The sequence below is a fragment of the Jaculus jaculus genome, chromosome 2 (genome assembly GCF_020740685.1).
Source record: "Jaculus jaculus isolate mJacJac1 chromosome 2, mJacJac1.mat.Y.cur, whole genome shotgun sequence".
NCBI lineage: Eukaryota > Metazoa > Chordata > Mammalia > Rodentia > Dipodidae > Jaculus > Jaculus jaculus.
The window spans coordinates 214,363,854-214,386,085 of NC_059103.1; the positions used below are offsets into that span (position 1 = coordinate 214,363,854).

Genomic DNA, 22,232 nt, shown 5'->3' on the forward strand with positions numbered 1-22,232 from the left:
AGGAGAGCTGATCCAGACCTACACTCCTGCCTCCAGCCACCAGTGCCAGGAAAGTGGGGAATCATAGTACTTCTTATCTCAGTGTGGAGATGGCCAAATCTAAGCCAAGTCAGGGCAGCACAAGGGTGTGGACCTAGTGGTGTCACAGCCAGAGGCAGGTGGCATTAGGCCTCTTTGCTTATGTCACCCACAATGGCTCTCAATCATTGGCATGTGGCTTTGATCAACCTAGATTGCATCTACCATAGACAAAGATTTGTTCTTCTCAGTGGTGACAGGGGCTAGTTCTTTGTGTCCCTTCATCCTCGGAACTAAGCCACCACTGTCCCTAGAGATTGGGGAAAGCAGGAACGCTCATTCACTGAGTCTGAAGGGTTTGAGGAGCACAAGGTGCAGTGGAATTATATTCAGGTGAGCAGAAATGAGAGTTGTCACCCGGATGTGGTTGTGCATGCCTTTAATCCCAGCACTCGGAGGCAGAGGTAGGAGGATCGCCTTGAGTTTGAGGCCACCCTGAGACTACATAGTGAATTCCAGGTCAGCCTGAGCTAGAGCAAGACCCTGCCTCGGAAAACCAAAAAGAAAAAAGAAATGACAGTTGTCACTCGTAATAAGCATTGAGGCTTGCCCCAGGCAGAGGGCTCATGACCTATAGCCACAAAGCCACCTGCCCCTTCCTTAGGAAGCCAAACCTTTTCTTCCCAGCGCCCTCTCCCAGATGCTCAGGCTGGATAAGGCAATGTCATTAGCTTTTCCCTCTTCATCTAACCCAGGCTTCCAGTACATTTTGCCTCTCAGACTTCCAGAAATACCAAAAAGGTCTAAATACTTTTCCTACCCCAAGTACCCTTTGTTCCAAGCCCGCATCACGGGGCTCATTGTCTTTCAGTGCCCCAGGTTCAACACAGGACAGTTGGTTGGTCTGATCCTTCACCCTCAGAGGCAGCCAGCTGTGCTGTCCCCTCCACTCCTGGATGTCTCTGCATCCCACACCCTTAGACTTCTTGCAAGCCTGGCCCAATAGGAATTCACAAGCCAGGGAAGGGTCTAGAGTACTAAGGATGCTGCCGCTATGAAAGCTAGACTGAGCCAGTAGGCCCTGCTCCCCAGCCCTCTGTCTTGACAGTTTGGCCCCAGCCCAAACCTGTCTGTCCTCTCATCTGAGCCTTCCAGATGTTCCTTTGCCCAGTGACCACCAGTGTGCCAACTCAGTCATGGCAAAGGACCGCTACCAGTGTGCAGATATCAGGGGTCAGAAACAGTGTTGGGCACCCCGTTTCCATCACACTTTGGATCCTGCCAAATTGGGTGCCTTGACCACAGCGACCAGACCAAGCAGCTCAGTAGACGTGAGCTTTAGTCCTGACAAGACCAGTCACGAAGTCTGCAGGCTGATTCCCAAAAGTCCACATATCCTGTGCTCGCACTGCCCTGACATACCTGGGAAGATCTTCCCAGTCTACAGTGAGGGTGCTGTGGCTCATTAAGCAATCTCCCCGTGTAGATCAGCTTTCTGTCACTAGTAAATGTCCGAGGAAAAGGTTTAGGGTATGGTTTCAGACCATCGTGGGACAGACCCATTGCATTCTAGTGAAAGAGAAGGGGGCAGGGGTCCCTGCTGTTCCCTTCAAGGGCCTTCCGCCAAGTCCTTCCCCTTAAAGATTCCATCGCCTCCACTGCACGTCTGCGAGGCGAACACCGAGCACCGTCCACTTGAGCTACACACCAGCCAGCGCTTCTTTCCCTGGAATCCCAGCCAACCGCGAGCTCTGCCGCGCAGGAATCCCAGCGAGCGGCATTTGGGGCGATGCCAGCCTCAGGAAGACCCCGCTCAGCCATAGCTCTCCATCCTTCCCGACCTCCCCTCCAGACCGATGGATCAGGGAACGCCCTAGGCCCTGCCGCAAACCCGGGCCGCCCGCCCCGCCTTCCCGCTTCTCCGCCACGTGTCTACGACAGCCAGTGCGCGGCGCGGCGCGGCGGGGCGGGGCGGAGCGGCTGCGAGCGTGATGGCGACGGCGGCGGCGGGGTCCTGTCCGCGGCGCGTGGGCTTCGTGGGAGCAGGCCGCATGGCGGAGGCCATCGCGCGGGGCCTCATCCGAGCAGGTAGCCAGCGGCCCGGGGCAGGCGCCCACGCCGGGCGGGGGCTGCGAGGGATCCCGTAGGGCTCCAAGGTGGGGACGGGCGGTAAGGGCCAGCGGTCCGGCGGGCCTTTATGCAGCAGGGTGGGTAGACCAGATGCGGTGTGCGAAGAAAAGTAACACTGAAATATTTTTTTCGAGGTAGGGTCTCTGGCTGACCCGAAATTCACTATGTAGTCTCAGGGTGGCCTCGAACTCTTTGATCCTGCTGGGATTAAAGGTGTGCGCCACCACGCCCGGCTTGTAACACGTATAACAGTGATATCTGAGGTTGAACGACGAACTTTTACATATACTGAGTTAAAGAAAATTACATTTAAGTTCACCTTCAACTTTCTGGCTTCTTGATGTGGTCCATAGAAAGCGTACCGTTACGCGTATGTGGCTCGAGCCAACTTAATGTCCACCTACCTAGCCTCATGATCAAGTTCACCATTGTGAGCCTCTGATTATCTTTCCTACTCGTTTTACTTACTGCGGGTTCCCAGTGGTGGGTGTCTGTCATCCCAGGACTCTCCACTAGGTGCCAGTACCTTCCGAAGTGGTACAGGCTGAGTGCAACACTGCCACAGGTGTGTCCTGCGCTGTTGGGGCTGAGGAGGGTTAAAATCTTCCCGAGAATGCTGGTGTATAGCAGGGGATATTAATACTGCCCCAACACAGCCGTAGTGTTTGGAAACCTTCACATACAGAGGGCAGGTACAGAGAGCTGGTGACCTTTGGCTTTGCTTTCAGCCATACTGCAAAGTCCAGAACGGAAGTGATCAATCAGAAGATGGCTTTTTGCAAGTCTTAGATATTTTCTTTTCTCCCCCCTCCCCCAGCCCCCAAGATAGGGTCTCACTCTTGCCCAGGCTGACCCAGAATTCGTTATGTGGTCTCACAACAATCCTCCTACCTCTATCTCCCAAGGGCTGGGATTAAAGGCATGCGCCACCATGCTGGGTCTTAAATTAAAAAACATTTTTTAGCCGGGCATGGTGGCACACGCCTTTAATCCCAGCACTTGGGAGGCAGAGGTAGGAGGATCGCCATGAGTTCGAGGCCACCCTGAGACTACATAGTGAATTCCAGGTCAGCCTGGGCTAGAGTGAGACCCTACCTCAAAAAACAAACAAAAAAAAAATTAAAAAAGCATTTTTTATTTGCACATATGTGTGTATGTATGTGCATGCATGCATATATTTCAGGGTCTCTTGCCACTTCAACACCAAGTGCTTGTGGCACATTTTGTGTTTGGCTTTACATGGGTGCTGGGGAATGGAACCCATGCCAGCAGGCTTTGCAAGCAAGCAGAGCCTTCTCCCCAACCCTCAGATGTTTATCTATAAAACCTGGCTCTGGGGACTCAGTGGAATGTGTACTGTGAGTGTTGAGACCAGTGCTAGGGGATGGTGGCTGTCACTCACATGATAAGCTGAATCTGTGTTTGGATTGTGGCATGCACTTCTGTCTGGACCAGTTTTCCTGTCACTGTACCCCACAACATGATGATTTTTACTAAATGGGCATTTAGTCTCCCCTAAGGCACCCTACCACACTTGCCCTGTTCTCTGAGTACGCCTGTTTCCTGTCAGGTCTCTGTTAGCTGCCTTCATACCCACGTGTCTCCCCAGGCCTGGTACAAGCCCAAGTGATGGAGCCAGGAGACCCTGCGCTGTGTCTCCATAGGACCAGGCAAGGTCCTAGCCCTAGTGACCAGCAAGGGACAAGTGGGTTTCTGCAGAGCCTTGGGCCACACCCCCTCACCAACTTTCTGCCCTCTGTCCAGGCAAAGTGGAAGCTAAGCAGGTGCTGGCCAGTGCGCCGACAGACAGGAACCTCTGCCGCTTCCGGGTCAGTGGGGCCCAGTGTCTCATCCTTTGAGGTGTTTATGGGGTGGAGCTGTGAGGCTTCCACAGCTGAGGGATTGAGACTGTTTAGTCTGTTCTGGGGAAGGGGATTGGCAGAGGCCAGGAAGAAAGTCTAGATTATAGAGGACAGTACCAATTCAGTGAGGGCTTGTGCTGGGGTGCGCATGGCCACTTGCTGGGAGGAAAGGTTTAGGAAGGTGAGGTGAGTCTTAGGCATTGGGAGTAGAGCTTGTACAGACACTTGGCAGCAGAAGAGACCGAAGGGGACCCATGGGACATAAGACCACTTTGGGCACAGAGGGCTGTGTGGGAGGATGCCCCTTCATGTAGCCCTGGTGGCCCCTGCAGGCTCTGGGTTGCCAGACTACCCACTCCAACCAGGAGGTGCTGCAGACCTGTTCACTTGTCATCTTTGCCACCAAGCCCCAACTCCTGCCTGTTGTTCTGGGAGAGGTGGCCCCTGTTGTCAGCACTGAGCACATCCTGGTGTCCGTGGCTGCTGGTATCTCTCTGAGAACCCTGGAGGAGGTGAGTAGCCTGTGGATGTGTGGTAGGGGTAAGGCCATGGCCCTGAAACAGGTTCTGCTGGCCAGACTGGCGTAGGAGGCAGCCTCCCAGCCAACCTACAAAGGTAGCCATTGGCTCACCCTGGTAGGCAACGGGCTTAGTGTTCACTCCTGCCATTGTGCTTGGGAAGTAGGGACTGGAGCCTGCAGCAGGCTGCCCAGTAGGCCCAGTCCCACAGGCTGCCTGACTCTAACCTTTCTTTGGCCAGCTGCTGCCCCCAAACACACGAGTGCTGCGGGTCTCTCCCAATCTTCCCTGTGTAGTCCAGGAGGGGGCCATGGTGATGACACGGGGCCGCCATGTCGGAAATCACGAGGCTGAGCTCCTACAGAATCTGCTGGAGGCCTGTGGACTGTGCATAGAGGTGCCGGAGGCCTATGTAGATATCCACACTGGCCTCAGTGGCAGTGGTGTGGCCTTTGTGAGTATTGTCTTGTCCATACCATAGCAAGCAAGCCCTCAGCAAAAAGTGGCCCTCTTTAGGGCCCTCCCTAACCCAAGAACCCCAGGATAGCTTCTGCTTTTCAAATCCAGCCCTGGAGCCCTGAGTGGTCCTCAGACCACATGCGAGCTCTGCTTTCCCTCAGAAGTCTGGGAGGCCTTGGGGCTGGCCCTTTATTTCTGTGGTTCAGAGCCTTCTCCAGCTGGGTGCTATGTCCAGCTGATCATCGGCTTTGACACATCCTTTCCCCATGCTTCTACTACAGGTGTGCACATTCTCTGAGGCCTTGGCTGAAGGTGCTATCAAGATGGGCATGCCCAGTGCCCTGGCCCACCGCATTGCTGCTCAGACCCTGCTGGTGAGTGAGAGCTTGCTCAGGGGAATACTGTTAAAGCCCAGCATACATGGAGACAAGCTTGCAAAACCAAGACAGGCTGGGGAGATTCGTGGCTGCCCCACTTGCTACATATGGCCTCCCTAACCCTTCCTCCCCAGGGGACAGCCAAGATGCTGCAGCAGGAGGGGCAACACCCGGCCCAGCTTCGGACAGACGTGCTCACACCAGCTGGAACCACCATCTATGGGCTCCATGTCCTGGAGCAGGGTGGCCTGCGAGCCGCCACCATGAGTGCTGTGGAGGCTGCTACCTGCCGAGCCAAGGAGCTTAGCAGGAAGTAGGCCAGGCTCCAGATGAGACCACAGACTCTTTGCCCAGCACAGCCCTGGAATGTGGGGAACCAGCCCCCTTGGTTGCCCAGGTCACCCCTACCCTCCCCTTGTCCCACCTCAAAGAATCACAGTTCTCTAGCCATTACATGACTGCCTCTACCTCTGCACAGGAAATGCAGCAGCCTTCACTTCAGGTCTACCCTCCTCCCAGTGTGGTGACTGGGTCCTTAAAGAACTGTCGTAAAGGGTAGTATTGGTTTCCAGGGACCAGAGATCTGGCCTGCTTTGGGGATATGGAGGCCATGAGCAGAGCTGTTGATGGCAAGAGCCACTGGGTCTGGCCTGGCTCCCCTGGCCCTTCCTTAAATTTCCCTGGGACTGATAACAGATCAGTGCTCATACTAGTGGGGATGTAATACTGGGGGAGGCGGTATAGGGATAGACAAATCTGTCCAAGATGTCCTTTCCCTCCATGGACCCAGAAACCTACCTGCCCTGAGCAGCAGGTGGCATGCCCTTCCCTTAGCTGAGGAGGAACCATACACAGGGGTCCTACACAGCAGAGCATGGGCTCCAATAACCCACCCTTAGATCAAGAGTCCTCAAGGAACCTGTGACTGCAACACTGGCCCCTGTAGAACTTGGCCTTTTAACATGTCCATGTACCATCAGGTCAGGAAAGCTAGGACTAGGGGAAGATCAAGATCCTAGGGCTGGGGGTCTAGAGCTCTGAGGCCACTGGGCAGTGGGAAGGACCTGGGCTGGCTGCTTACAAGTCTGGTTTCTGGCCCAAGTATGTCCCTCCACCCACCCAACACCCCAGACTGTCCTGGCCACCCAGACCCCAGGGTGCTGCCCCTCCCTCACTTCCACCCAGTAGCTTCCTGAGACTGGGCAGGAACATCTATCATTGTTTGTTGGACCAACTTCCATGGTGGCACCTGCTAGTGGGATGACTGATGTTTGGCAAGCTATCATCCATCTATAAGGCAGGGCCAATGGGACTTGGATGTCCCATCTCTTCTGTCACATCTGGTCCACTTTCCCAGAACTGCAGGCCTGCCCTCCTGCAACTTGCCCTGGACTTCCCACTGCCCCCCTTCCTCAACTTGTGGGTGACTCTCAGCCAATAGGTGCTTGGTCCAACCGTGGCACTGCTACTTATCAGAGATGTTAGCCCAAGGCCATTTCACACCTAGAATACCTCTGCTGTGACAGGAATAAAACTGCTGTGTATTTGTGTAAAGTGCTGTGTGAGCTGACCATTGAGCAGAGGCTGACCAAGACCAGTGCTGTTGACAGCAGGGCACTCCTTCCCGGCTGCAGGCCACTGTTGCCTGTGTTGTGCAACTATAAGATTAACCCCTAGAGACCCTGGTCTTTATTATTTTGGTTTTTTGAGGTAGAGCCTTGCTCTAGCCCTGGCTGATCTGGAACTCAGTGTAGTCTCTGGGTGGCCTTGAATTCATGGTGATCCTACCTCTGCCTCCTGAGTGCTGAGATTCAAGACATGTACCATCACACCCAGGTAACCCTGGTCTTTAAACCATGATGGGGCCGCAGGGCCTGATGCAGGCCACTCCCTACAGGATTGCTAGGGCTGCCCACCTATGGACAAATGGCTGCATTGTCCTGGGCACAGGGCTGGGAGGCATAATAGCCCTTTGTCACCTGTGGCAGGCTGTCTCCGAGCTTTGGGCCACAGCAGGGACAGTTGGTTACACTGGGTGCACAGGGCTGTGACCCTGCTAGCCAGGCCTCTTCCCTGTCTGCTGCTAGGCTAGTCACTGCTTTTTTTTTTTTTTTTTTTTTTATTTATTTATTTATTTTTTTTTAATTTTTATTAACATTTTCCATGATTATAAAATATATCCCATGGTAATTCCCTCCCTCCCCACCCCCACACTTTCCCGTTTGAAATTCCATTCTCAATCATATTACCTCCCCATTACAATCATTGTAATTACATATATACAATATCAACCTATTAAGTATCCTCCTCCCTTCCTTTCTCCACCCTTTATGTCTCCTTTTCAACTTACTGGCCTCTGCTACTAAGTATTTTCATTCTCACACAGAAGCCCAGTCATCTGTAGCTAGGATCCCCATATGAGGGAGAACATGTGGCGCTTGGCTTTCTGGGCCTGGGTTACCTGACTTAGTATAATACTTTCCAGGTCCATCCATTTTTCTGCAAATTTCATAACTTCATTTTTCTTTACCGCTGAGTAGAACTCCATTGTATAAATGTACCACATCTTCATTATCCACTCATCTGTTGAGGGACATCTAGGCTGGTTCCATTTCCCAGCTATTATAAATTGAGCAGCAATAAACATGGTTGAGCATGTACTTCTAAGGAAATGAGATGAATCCTTTGGATATATGCCTAGGAGTGCTATAGCTGGGTCATATGGTAGATCAATCTCTAGCTGCTTTAGGAACCTCCACACTGTTTTCCACAATGGCTGGACCAGATTGCATTCCCACCAGCAGTGCAGAAGGGTTCCTTTTTTTCCACATCCCCGCCAACATTTATGATCATTTGTTTTCATGATGGTGGCCAATCTGACAGGAGTGAGATGGAATCTCAATGTAGTTTTAATCTGCATTTCCCTGATGACTAGTGACGTAGAACATTTTTTTAGGTGCTTATATGCCATTCGTATTTCTTCCTTTGAGAACTCTCTATTTAGCTCCTTAGCCCATTTTTTGATTGGCCTGTTTGATTCCTTATTAGATATCTTTTTGAGTTCTTTGTATATCCTAGATATTAATCCTTTATCAGATATATAGCTGGCGAAGATTTTTTCCCATTCTGTAGGTTGCCTCTTTGCTTTTTTCACTGTGTCCTTTGCGGTGCAAAATCTTTGTAATTTCATTAGGTCCCAGTGGTTAATCTGTGGTTTTATTGCCTGAGCAATTGGGGTTGTATTTAGAAAGTCTTTGCCAAGACCAATATGTTGGAGGGTTTCCCCAACTTTTTCCTCTAGCAGTTTCAAAGTTTCCGGTCTGATGTTAAGGTCTTTAATCCATTTGGACTTAATTCTTGTGCATGGCGAGAGAGAAGAATCTATTTTCATCCTTCTGCAGATATTTATCCAGTTTTCAAAACACCATTTGCTGAAGAGGCTGTCTCTTCTCCAATGAGTATTTTTGGCATTTTTATCGAATATCAGGTGGCTATAGCTACTTGGGCTTACATCTGGGTCCTCTATTCTGTTCCACTGATCTACATGTCTGTTTTTGTGCCAGTACCATGCTGTTTTTGTTACTATGGCTCTGTAGTATAGGTTAAAATCAGGTATGGTGATACCACCAGCCTCTTTTTTGTTGCTCAGTATTATTTTAGATATTCGAGGTTTTTTATGATTCCAAATGAATTTTTGGATTGTTTTTTCTATTTCCATGAAGAAAGCCTTTGGAATTTTGATAGGGATTGCATTAAATGTGTAGATTGCTTTAGGTAAGATTGCCATTTTCACTATATTGATTCTTCCAAGCCAGGAACAAGGAATGTTTCTCCACTTTCTAGTGTCTTCTGCAATTTCTCGCTTGAGTGTCTTAAAGTTCTCATTGTATAGATTCTTTACTTCCTTAGTTAGGTTTATTCCAAGGTATTTTATTTTTTTTGATGCAATTGTGAATGGGAGTGATTCTCTGATTTCATCCTCTGTGTGTTTGTTGTTAGCATATATGAAGGCTACTGATTTCTGTGTATTTATTTTGTATCCTGCTACATTGCTGTAGGTTTTGATTAGCTCTAACAGCTTGCTAGTAGAGTCTTTAGGGTCCTTTATGTATAGAATCATGTCATCTGCAAATAATGATAGCTTGATTTCTTCCTTTCCAATTTGTATCCCTTTTATGTGTGTCTCTTGCCTTATTGCTATGGCTAAGACTTCCAAAACTATATTAAATAGAAGTGGAGACAGTGGACACCCTTGTCTTGTTCCTGATTTTAGTGGAAAAGCTTCCAGTTTTTCCCCATTTAGTAATATGTTGGCTGTAGGCTTGTCATAAATAGCCTTTATTATATTGAGATATGTTCCTTCTATTCCCAGTCTCTGTAGGACTTTTATCATGAAGGGATGTTGGATTTTGTCAAATGCTTTCTCTGCATCTAATGAGATGATCATGTGATTTTTGTCCTTCAACCCATTTATGTAATGTATTACATTTATAGATTTGCGTATGTTGAACCATCCCTGCATCTCTGGGATAAAGCCTACTTGGTCAGGGTGAATGATCTTTTTGATATACTCTTGTATTCTGTTTGCCAATATTTTGTTGAGAATTTTTGCATCTATGTTCATGAGAGAGATTGGTCTGTAATTTTCTTTTTTTGTTCTATCTTTGCCTGGTTTTGGTATCAGGGTGATGCTGGCCTCATAGAAGGAGTTTGGTAGGATTCCTTCTTTTTCTATTTCCTGGAAAAGCTTAAGAAGCAATGGTGTTAGCTCTTCCTTAAAAGTCTGGTAAAATTCAGCAGTGAATCCATCCGGGCCTGGGCTTTTTTTAGTTGGGAGATTATTGATAACTGCTCGGATCTCCATGTTTGTTATAGGTCTATTTAAGTGATTAATCTCATTTTGATTTAATTTAGGTAGGTCATATAGATCAAGGAAATCATCCATTTCTTTCAGATTTTCATACTTGGTGGAGTATATGCTTTTATAGTATGTCCCTATAATTTTTTGAATTTCTCTGGAATCTGTTGTGATGTTACCTTGTTCATCTCTGATTTTATTAATTTGTGTCTCTTCTCTCTTTCTTTTGGTCAGATTTGCTAAGGGTTTATCAATCTTGTTTATCCTTTCAAAGAACCAACTCTTTGTTTCATTAATTCTTTGGATTGTTCTTTTTGTTTCTATTTCATTAATTTCTGCCCTAATCTTTATTATTTCTTCCCGTCTACTACTTTTTGGTTTGCCTTGTTCTTCTTTTTCCAAGGCTTTAAGACGAAGCATTAGGTCGTTTACTTGCGACCTTTCTAATTTCTTAATATAGGCACTTAAGGCTATAAATTTACCTCTTAGAACTGCCTTCATTGTGTCCCAGAGATTTTGGTATGTTGTGTTCTCATTATCATTTGACTCTATAAATTTTTTGATTTCCTTTTTGATTTCTTCATTGACCCACTCATCATTTAGTAGTGTATTGTTTAGCTTCCATGATTTTGTGTATGCTCTATAGCCTTTCTTGCTACTGATTTGTAGTTTAATTCCATTGTGGTCAGATAGAATGCAAGGAATTATTTCAATTTTCCTGAATTTGTTAAGATTTGCTTTGTGTCCTAATATATGGTCTATTTTAGAGAATGTTCCATGTGCTGCTGAAAAGAATGTATATTCTGCAGCCTTTGGATGAAATGTCCTGTATATATCTGTTAGGTCCATATCTTCTATGACCTCATTTAGTCCAGATGCCTCTCTGTTTATTCTTTCCCTGGATGACCTGTCAATTGATGAGAGTGGGGTGTTAAAGTCACCCACCACCACCGTGTTTGGTGTTATCTGTGACCTTAGTTCTAATAGTGTTTGTTTGACGAATTTGGGAGCCCCCATGTTAGGTGCATATATGTTTAGGATTGTAATGTCCTCCTGTTGGAGTGTGCCCTTAATCAATATAAAGTGACCTTCCTTATCTTTTTTGACTAACTTCGGACTAAAGTCCACCCTGTCTGATATTAGGATAGCAACCCCTGCTTGTTTTCTAGGCCCATTTGCTTGAAACACCGTCTTCCAACCTTTCACCCTAAGATAATGTCTATCCTTTGTAGAAAGGTGAGTTTCTTGAAGACAACAAATTGTAGGATCCTGCTTTTTAACCCAGTCTGCAAATCTATGTCTTTTCGTTGGGGCATTGAGACCGTTGATATTAAGAGATATTATTGAAATGTGTGTATTTATGTTTGCCATTTTTGTGTGTGTGTGTGTGTGTTACTGGTTCTACCTGTGCTCTCTTCTGTTAACTGGTATTTGAGTATGGCTGGTTTTTTCTAGGTTCCTTATATGTGTGCTTTTCCTTTTGTTCAGCATGGAGGATTCTATCAAGTATTTTCTGTAGAGCTGGTTTTGTCTTCAGATATTCCTTTAACCTGCTTTTGTCATGGAATGTCTTTATTTCTCCATCTATTTGGATGGATAACTTTGCAGGATAAAGTAACCTTGGTTGACAGTTGTTATCTTTCAGAACTTGGAATATATCACTCCAGGCCCTTCTGGCTTTAAAAGTTTGTGTTGAATAATCTGCTGTAATCCTGATGGGCTTGCTTTTGTAGGTAACTTGATTTTTCTCTCTAACTGCTTTCAATATTTTTTCTTTGGTTTGTGTGTTTGGAAGTTTGAGTATAATGTGGCGAGGAGAGTTTCTTTCTGGGTTTTGTCTGGCTGGGGTTCTAAAGGCTTCCTGTATCTGTATTGGCACCTCTTTCCCAATTTGGGGAAAATTTTCCTCTATGATTTTGTTGAAGATGCCTACTATGCCTCTGGAGTGGAATTCTTCTCCTTCTACTATGCCCTGAATTCTTATATTGGATCTTTTCATAGTGTCCCGAATATCTTGAAATTCCCACTCATACTTTTCTATAAGTTTGTTTTTCTCTTTGTTGGACTGCATTAGGTCTGCCACCTGATCTTCTAGCTTAGATATTCTGTCCTCTCCCTCATCCATCTTACTGGTGAGATTTTCTACAGAGTTTTTTATTTCATTAACTGTGTTCTTCATTGCTAGTAATTCTGACTGGTTTTTCTTTATTATTTCTATTTCTCTATTTATGTCTTGTATTGCCTTCTTTATTTCATTAAATTGGTGTCCTGCCTCTTCTTTGATTCCTTTGATTTCCTCTTTGATTTCCTCTTTGATTTCTTCTTTGATTGTTTTCATGTGTTCTTTGACCTCTTTGAACATATTTATAATTATTCTTTTGAACTCTTTCTCAGGCATTTCCTCTAACTCTTTCTCACTGGAGGACATTTCTGATGCATTAATACTTTTAGGTAGATTTATATCGTCTTGCTTTTTAGTGTTTCTTGTGTTATAATGTATATATTTTTGCATCTTGGATTAAGTTAATGCTTGGATTTTCTAGCTAGCTGTGTATTCTTAGCTGTATCAATTGATTTGGTGTAAAATATTTTCAGGGTAGGACCTTAAGGTATTAGGTGTGGCTCTTAAGACTCTCAGAGTATCTACAAAGATGTTCTTAGGGGTTGAGTTTCCCTGCTATAGGAGTATTCAAGCAGGCTGAGTGGAATAATATACTGGTAGATTCTAAAATTTAGCTAAACACTGTACCCATTCCATCAAAAACAGCCCCGAGTATGTATGCAAGAGTAGTTATTATAATGACCAGATCCTCTATCAACAAAGAGGTTTAGATTTCTGGTCTGTTGAGGTATCCAAGTCAGCTTGTGACCAGGTGAGACCCTTCCCTGGTGCAATCCCAGTTACCTTGGGTGATTGTGGTCTCAGTCAAGTTGCTGCCTGGGTCGTCGGGTTGCTGTTCTGATTTCTGGAGCTGGGCACTTGCTTTTCCTACGGGGCAAACTGAGTCGCTGCCGCCGCCTCTGCAGCTGTTGTAGATGTCACCGCCGGAGCCCCCACCACTGCTGAAGCTGCCGTTGTCGTGTCCACCGCTGCTGCTCACCCCGAAGCCGCTGCTCTCCTGGGTCCGCTGCTGCTGGGGCCACTGGTACCGGTGCTGGAGCCGCTGAAGTTGCTGCCAAATTCTGCTCCTGCTTGGGTCCCGCCGTCAGCCCAAGTTGGCGTGGCCGGGTCCCGGGCCGCTGCTGTGTTCGCTGGAGCTGGGTTCAGGCGGCAGGGGAGGGGAGGGAGCCGCGGCTGTTCTGGTTGTATCGTGTGCTTTTACCTCGCGGTCTGCTCCTCCCTCCGTTGCTCACTGCCACTCTCCCCTCACGTTTCCCGAGTTGCGGAGAGCGCGGTGTGAGGGGAAAATCCCGCACCTGGCTTGTCCTGCGGCTCGAGCCAAGAGTCCGGCGGTTTTCTGCCGCTCCGCGGTTGCGGCGGGTAGCTGAGCCGCCCCGGGCCGCTGTTCCCGCCTGTGCAGGCTCCGGATGCTCTATAACTCTTCCACTTCTCCGCTGCCGCCTCAACTTCCTATACACCTCACTTTTTAGTAAAAGTGTGTATTTTGCTGAGTTTTTTTTGGTCTTCCCCCCCCAGGCTATTTTGGCGTGGTACCTACGCCGCCATCTTAACCGGAAGTCTTGCTTTTTTTTTTTTATTAACATTTTCCATGATTATAAAATATATCCCATGGTAATTCCCTCCCTCCCCACCCCCACACTTTCCCGTTTGAAATTCCATTCTCAATCATATTACCTCCCCATTACAATCATTGTAATTACATATATACAATATCAACCTATTAAGTATCCTCCTCCCTTCCTTTCTCCACCCTTTATGTCTCCTTTTCAACTTACTGGCCTCTGCTACTAAGTATTTTCATTCTCACGCAGAAGCCCAGTCATCTATAGCTAGGATCCCCATATGAGAGAGAACATGTGGCGCTTGGCTTTCTGGGCCTGGGTTACCTGACTTAGTATAATACTTTCCAGGTCCATCCATTTTTCTGCAAATTTCATAACTTCATTTTTCTTTACCGCTGAGTAGAACTCCATTGTATAAATGTGCCACATCTTCATTATCCACTCATCTGTTGAGGGACATCTAGGCTGGTTCCATTTCCCAGCTATTATAAATTGAGCAGCAATAAACATGGTTGAGCATGTGCTTCTAAGGAAATGAGATGAGTCCTTTGGATATATGCCTAGGAGTGCTATAGCTGGGTCATATGGTAGATCAATCTCTAGCTGCTTTAGGAACCTCCACACTGTTTTCCACAATGGCTGGACCAGATTGCATTCCCACCAGCAGTGCAGAAGGGTTCCTTTTTTTCCACATCCCCGCCAACATTTATGATCATTTGTTTTCATGATGGTGGCCAATCTGACAGGAGTGAGATGGAATCTCAATGTAGTTTTAATCTGCATTTCCCTGATGACTAGTGACGTAGAACATTTTTTTAGGTGCTTATATGCCATTCGTATTTCTTCCTTTGAGAACTCTCTATTTAGCTCCTTAGCCCACTTTTTGATTGGCTTGTTTGATTCCTTATTAGTTAACTTTTTGAGTTCTTTGTATATCCTAGATATTAATCCTCTATCAGATATATAGTTGGCGAAGATTTTTTCCCATTCTGTAGGTTGCCTCTTTGCTTTTCTCACTGTGTCCTTTGCGGTGCAAAATCTTTGTAATTTCATTAGGTCCCAGTGGTTAATCTGTGGTTTTATTGCCTGAGCAATTGGGGTTGTATTCAGAAAGTCTTTGCCAAGACCAATATGTTGAAGGGTTTCCCCTACTTTTTCCTCTAGCAGTTTCAAAGTTTCCGGTCTGATGTTAAGGTCTTTAATCCATTTGGACTTAATTCTTGTGCATGGCGAGAGAGAAGAATCTATTTTCATCCTTCTGCAGATATTTATCCAGTTTTCAAAACACCATTTGCTGAAGAGGCTGTCTCTTCTCCAATGAGTATTTTTGGCATTTTTATCGAATATCAGGTGGCTATAGCTACTTGGGCTTACATCTGGGTCCTCTATTCTGTTCCACTGATCTATATGTCTGTTTTTGTGCCAGTACCATGCTGTTTTTGTTACTATGGCTCTGTAGTATAGGTTAAAATCAGGTATGGTGATACCACCAGCCTCTTTTTTGTTGCTCAGTATTATTTTAGATATTCGAGGTTTTTTGTGATTCCAAATGAATTTTTGGATTGTTTTTTCTATTTCCATGAAGAAAGCCTTTGGAATTTTGATAGGGATTGCATTAAATGTGTAGATTGCTTTTGGTAAGATTGCCATTTTCACGATATTGATTCTTCCAAGCCAGGAACAAGGGATGTTTCTCCACTTTCTAGTGTCTTCTGCAATTTCTCGCTTGAGTGTTTTAAAGTTCTCATTGTATAGATTCTTTACTTCCTTGGTTAGGTTTATTCCAAGGTATTTTATTTTTTTTGATGCAATTGTGAATGGGAGTGATTCTCTGATTTCATCCTCTGTGTGTTTGTTGTTAGCATATACGAAGGCTACTGATTTCTGTGTATTTATTTTGTATCCTGCTACATTGCTGTAGGTTTTGATCAGCTCTAACAGCTTGCTAGTAGAGTCTTTAGGGTCCTTTATGTATAGAATCATGTCATCTGCAAATAATGATAACTTGATTTCTTCCTTTCCAATTTGTATCCCTTTTATGTGTGTCTCTTGCCTTATTGCTATGGCTAAGACTTCCAAAACTATATTAAATAGAAGTGGAGACAGTGGACACCCTTGTCTTGTTCCTGATTTTAGTGGAAAAGCTTCCAGTTTTTCCCCATTTAGTAATATGTTGGCTGTAGGCTTGTCATAAATAGCCTTTATTATATTGAGATATGTTCCTTATATTCCCAGTCTCTGTAGGACTTTTATCATGAAGGGATGTTGGATTTTGTCAAATGCTTTCTCTGCATCTAATGAGATGATCATGTGATTTTTGTCCTTCAATCCATTTATGTAATGTATTACATTTATAGATTTGCGTATGTTGAACCATCCCTGCATCTCTGGGATAAAGCCTACTTGGTCAGGGTGAATGATCTTTTTGATATACTCTTGTATTCTGTTTGCCAATATTTTGTTGAGAATTTTTGCATCTATGTTCATGAGGGAGATTGGTCTGTAATTTTCTTTTTTTTGTTCTATCTTTGCCTGGTTTTGGTATCAGGGTGATGCTGGCCTCATAGAAGGAGTTTGGTAGAATTCCTGCTTTTTCTATTTCCTGGAAAAGCTTAAGAAGCAATGGTGTTAGCTCTTCCTTAAAAGTCTGGTAAAATTCAGCAGTGAATCCATCCGGGCCTGGGCTTTTTTTAGTTGGGAGATTATTGATAACTGCTCGGATCTCCATGTTTGTTATAGGTCTATTTAAGTGATTAATCTCATTTTGATTTAATTTAGGTAGGTCATATAGATCAAGGAAATCATCCATTTCTTTCAGATTTTCATACTTTGTGGAGTATATGCTTTTATAGTATGTCCCTATAATTTTTTGAATTTCTCTGGAATCTGTTGTGATGTTGCCTTGTTCATCTCTGATTTTATTAATTTGTGTCTCCTCTCTCTTTCTTTTGGTCGGATTTGCTAAGGGTTTATCAATCTTGTTTATCCTTTCAAAGAACCAACTCTTTGTTTCATTAATTCTTTGGATTGTTCTTTTTGTTTCTATTTCATTAATTTCTGCCCTAATCTTTATTATTTTTTCCCGTCTACTACTTTTTGGTTTGCCTTGTTCTTCTTTTTCCAAGGCTTTAAGGCGAAGCATTAGGTCGTTTACTTGCGACCTTTCTAATTTCTTAATATAGAACTTAAGGCTATAAATTTACCTCTTAGAACTGCCTTCATTGTGTCCCAGAGATTTTGGTATGTTGTGTTCTCATTATCATTTGACTCTATAAATTTTTTGATTTCCTTTTTGATTTCTTCATTGACCCACTCATCATTTAGTAGTGTATTGTTTAGCTTCCATGATTTTGTGTATGCTCTATAGCCTTTCTTGCTACTGATTTGTAGTTTAATTCCATTGTGGTCAGATAGAATGCAAGGAATTATTTCAATTTTCCTGAATTTGTTAAGATTTGCTTTGTGTCCTAATATATGGTCTATTTTAGAGAATGTTCCATGTGCTGCTGAAAAGAATGTATATTCTGCAGCCTTTGGATGAAATGTCCTGTATATATCTGTTAGGTCCATATCTTCTATGACCTCATTTAGTCCAGATGCCTCTCTGTTTATTCTTTCCCTGGATGACCTGTCAATTGATGAGAGTGGGGTGTTAAAGTCACCCACCACCACCGTGTTTGGTGTTATCTGTGACCTTAGTTCTAATAGTGTTTGTTTGACGAATTTGGGAGCCCCCATGTTAGGTGCATATATGTTTAGGATTGTAATGTCCTCCTGTTGGAGTGTGCCCTTAATCAATATAAAGTGACCTTCCTTATCTTTTTTGACTAACTTCGGACTAAAGTCCACCCTGTCTGATATTAGGATAGCAACCCCTGCTTGTTTTCTAGGCCCATTTGCTTGAAACACCGTCTTCCAACCTTTCACCCTAAGATAATGTCTATCCTTTGTAGAAAGGTGAGTTTCTTGAAGACAACAAATTGTAGGATCCTGCTTTTTAACCCAGTCTGCAAATCTATGTCTTTTCGTTGGGGCATTGAGACCGTTGATATTAAGAGATATTATTGAAATGTGTGTATTTATGTTTGCCATTTTTGTGTGTGTGTGTGTGTGTTACTGGTTCTACCTGTGCTCTCTTCTGTTAACTGGTATTTGAGTATGGCTGGTTTTTTCTAGGTTCCTTATATGTGTGCTTTTCCTTTTGTTCAGCATGGAGGATTCTATCAAGTATTTTCTGTAGAGCTGGTTTTGTCTTCAGATATTCCTTTAACCTGCTTTTGTCATGGAATGTCTTTATTTCTCCATCTATTTGGATGGATAACTTTGCAGGATAAAGTAACCTTGGTTGACAGTTGTTATCTTTCAGAACTTGGAATATATCACTCCAGGCCCTTCTGGCTTTAAAAGTTTGTGTTGAATAATCTGCTGTAATCCTGATGGGCTTGCTTTTGTAGGTAACTTGATTTTTCTCTCTAACTGCTTTCAATATTTTTTCTTTGGTTTGTGTGTTTGGAAGTTTGAGTATAATGTGGCGAGGAGAGTTTCTTTCTGGGTTTTGTCTGGCTGGGGTTCTAAAGGCTTCCTGTATCTGTATTGGCACCTCTTTCCCAATTTGGGGAAAATTTTCCTCTATGATTTTGTTGAAGATGCCTACTATGCCTCTGGAGTGGAATTCTTCTCCTTCTACTATGCCCTGAATTCTTATATTGGATCTTTTCATAGTGTCCCGAATATCTTGAAATTCCCACTCATACTTTTCTATAAGTTTGTTTTTCTCTTTGTTGGACTGCATTAGGTCTGCCACCTGATCTTCTAGCTTAGATATTCTGTCCTCTCCCTCATCCATCTTACTGGTGAGATTTTCTACAGAGTTTTTTATTTCATTAACTGTGTTCTTCATTGCTAGTAATTCTGACTGGTTTTTCTTTATTATTTCTATTTCTCTATTTATGTCTTGTATTGCCTTCTTTATTTCATTAAATTGGTGTCCTGCCTCTTCTTTGATTCCTTTGATTTCCTCTTTGATTTCCTCTTTGATTTCTTCTTTGATTGTTTTCATGTGTTCTTTGACCTCTTTGAACATATTTATAATTATTCTTTTGAACTCTTTCTCAGGCATTTCCTCTAACTCTTTCTCACTGGAGGACATTTCTGATGCATTAATACTTTTAGGTAGATTTATATCGTCTTGCTTTTTAGTGTTTCTTGTGTTATAATGTATATATTTTTGCATCTTGGATTAAGTTAATGCTTGGATTTTCTAGCTAGCTGTGTATTCTTAGCTGTATCAATTGATTTGGTGTAAAATATTTTCAGGGTAGGACCTTAAGGTATTAGGTGTGGCTCTTAAGACTCTCAGAGTATCTACAAAGATGTTCTTAGGGGTTGAGTTTCCCTGCTATAGGAGTATTCAAGCAGGCTGAGTGGAATAATATACTGGTAGATTCTAAAATTTAGCTAAACACTGTACCCATTCCATCAAAAACAGCCCCGAGTATGTATGCAAGAGTAGTTATTATAATGACCAGATCCTCTATCAACAAAGAGGTTTAGATTTCTGGTCTGTTGAGGTATCCAAGTCAGCTTGTGACCAGGTGAGACCCTTCCCTGGTGCAATCCCAGTTACCTTGGGTGATTGTGGTCTCAGTCAAGTTGCTGCCTGGGTCGTCGGGTTGCTGTTCTGATTTCTGGAGCTGGGCACTTGCTTTTCCTACGGGGCAAACTGAGTCGCTGCCGCCGCCTCTGCAGCTGTTGTAGATGTCACCGCCGGAGCCCCCACCACTGCTGAAGCTGCCGTTGTCGTGTCCACCGCTGCTGCTCACCCCGAAGCCGCTGCTCTCCTGGGTCCGCTGCTGCTGGGGCCACTGGTACCGGTGCTGGAGCCGCTGAAGTTGCTGCCAAATTCTGCTCCTGCTTGGGTCCCGCCGTCAGCCCAAGTTGGCGTGGCCGGGTCCCGGGCCGCTGCTGTGTTCGCTGGAGCTGGGTTCAGGCGGCAGGGGAGGGGAGGGAGCCGCGGCTGTTCTGGTTGTATCGTGTGCTTTTACCTCGCGGTCTGCTCCTCCCTCCGTTGCTCACTGCCACTCTCCCCTCACGTTTCCCGAGTTGCGGAGAGCGCGGTGTGAGGGGAAAATCCCGCACCTGGCTTGTCCTGCGGCTCGAGCCAAGAGTCCGGCGGTTTTCTGCCGCTCCGCGGTTGCGGCGGGTAGCTGAGCCGCCCCGGGCCGCTGTTCCCGCCTGTGCAGGCTCCGGATGCTCTATAACTCTTCCACTTCTCCGCTGCCGCCTCAACTTCCTATACACCTCACTTTTTAGTAAAAGTGTGTATTTTGCTGAGTTTTTTTTGGTCTTCCCCCCCCAGGCTATTTTGGCGTGGTACCTACGCCGCCATCTTAACCGGAAGTCTTGCTTTTTTTTTTTTATTAACATTTTCCATGATTATAAAATATATCCCATGGTAATTCCCTCCCTCCCCACCCCCACACTTTCCCGTTTGAAATTCCATTCTCAATCATATTACCTCCCCATTACAATCATTGTAATTACATATATACAATATCAACCTATTAAGTATCCTCCTCCCTTCCTTTCTCCACCCTTTATGTCTCCTTTTCAACTTACTGGCCTCTGCTACTAAGTATTTTCATTCTCACGCAGAAGCCCAGTCATCTATAGCTAGGATCCCCATATGAGAGAGAACATGTGGCGCTTGGCTTTCTGGGCCTGGGTTACCTGACTTAGTATAATACTTTCCAGGTCCATCCATTTTTCTGCAAATTTCATAACTTCATTTTTCTTTACCGCTGAGTAGAACTCCATTGTATAAATGTGCCACATCTTCATTATCCACTCATCTGTTGAGGGACATCTAGGCTGGTTCCATTTCCCAGCTATTATAAATTGAGCAGCAATAAACATGGTTGAGCATGTGCTTCTAAGGAAATGAGATGAGTCCTTTGGATATATGCCTAGGAGTGCTATAGCTGGGTCATATGGTAGATCAATCTCTAGCTGCTTTAGGAACCTCCACACTGTTTTCCACAATGGCTGGACCAGATTGCATTCCCACCAGCAGTGCAGAAGGGTTCCTTTTTTTCCACATCCCCGCCAACATTTATGATCATTTGTTTTCATGATGGTGGCCAATCTGACAGGAGTGAGATGGAATCTCAATGTAGTTTTAATCTGCATTTCCCTGATGACTAGTGACGTAGAACATTTTTTTAGGTGCTTATATGCCATTCGTATTTCTTCCTTTGAGAACTCTCTATTTAGCTCCTTAGCCCACTTTTTGATTGGCTTGTTTGATTCCTTATTAGTTAACTTTTTGAGTTCTTTGTATATCCTAGATATTAATCCTCTATCAGATATATAGTTGGCGAAGATTTTTTCCCATTCTGTAGGTTGCCTCTTTGCTTTTCTCACTGTGTCCTTTGCGGTGCAAAATCTTTGTAATTTCATTAGGTCCCAGTGGTTAATCTGTGGTTTTATTGCCTGAGCAATTGGGGTTGTATTCAGAAAGTCTTTGCCAAGACCAATATGTTGAAGGGTTTCCCCTACTTTTTCCTCTAGCAGTTTCAAAGTTTCCGGTCTGATGTTAAGGTCTTTAATCCATTTGGACTTAATTCTTGTGCATGGCGAGAGAGAAGAATCTATTTTCATCCTTCTGCAGATATTTATCCAGTTTTCAAAACACCATTTGCTGAAGAGGCTGTCTCTTCTCCAATGAGTATTTTTGGCATTTTTATCGAATATCAGGTGGCTATAGCTACTTGGGCTTACATCTGGGTCCTCTATTCTGTTCCACTGATCTATATGTCTGTTTTTGTGCCAGTACCATGCTGTTTTTGTTACTATGGCTCTGTAGTATAGGTTAAAATCAGGTATGGTGATACCACCAGCCTCTTTTTTGTTGCTCAGTATTATTTTAGATATTCGAGGTTTTTTGTGATTCCAAATGAATTTTTGGATTGTTTTTTCTATTTCCATGAAGAAAGCCTTTGGAATTTTGATAGGGATTGCATTAAATGTGTAGATTGCTTTTGGTAAGATTGCCATTTTCACGATATTGATTCTTCCAAGCCAGGAACAAGGGATGTTTCTCCACTTTCTAGTGTCTTCTGCAATTTCTCGCTTGAGTGTTTTAAAGTTCTCATTGTATAGATTCTTTACTTCCTTGGTTAGGTTTATTCCAAGGTATTTTATTTTTTTTGATGCAATTGTGAATGGGAGTGATTCTCTGATTTCATCCTCTGTGTGTTTGTTGTTAGCATATACGAAGGCTACTGATTTCTGTGTATTTATTTTGTATCCTGCTACATTGCTGTAG

General features: G+C 44.5%; 1 protein-coding gene across 2 annotated transcripts; it reads left to right on the plus strand.

Annotated features, from left to right (window-relative positions):
• Window positions 1–2,003: 2,003 nt before the first annotated feature.
• Window positions 2,004–6,918, plus strand: Pycr3 (pyrroline-5-carboxylate reductase 3). Of its 2 annotated transcripts, none has more exons than XM_004656386.2 (6): window positions 2,004–2,106; window positions 3,913–3,977; window positions 4,343–4,522; window positions 4,770–4,982; window positions 5,269–5,361; window positions 5,499–6,918. In XM_004656386.2, exons 1-6 carry the CDS (start codon window positions 2,010–2,012, stop codon window positions 5,679–5,681), a joined length of 831 nt encoding a protein of 276 aa, XP_004656443.2. In that variant the 5' UTR covers window positions 2,004–2,009; the 3' UTR covers window positions 5,682–6,918. The 2 variants fall into 2 exon arrangements, with proteins under 2 accessions (XP_004656443.2, XP_045000142.1); XM_045144207.1 differs by lacking the exon at window positions 2,004–2,106 and adding an exon at window positions 3,733–3,823.
• Window positions 6,919–22,232: the final 15,314 nt, after the last annotated feature.

What these genes read in the sequence shown, in the direction of transcription:
- Pycr3 (XM_004656386.2), top strand. Translation starts at nt 2,010, where the DNA reads ATGGCGACGGCGGCGGCGGGGTCCTGTCCGCGGCGCGTGGGCTTCGTG. An exon ending in GCGGGGCCTCATCCGAGCAG is followed by an intron (nt 2,107 to 3,912) that starts GTAGCCAGCGGC and finishes CCCTCTGTCCAG; the next exon opens with GCAAAGTGGAAGCTAAGCAG. An exon ending in GTGGCAGTGGTGTGGCCTTT is followed by an intron (nt 4,983 to 5,268) that starts GTGAGTATTGTC and finishes CTTCTACTACAG; the next exon opens with GTGTGCACATTCTCTGAGGC.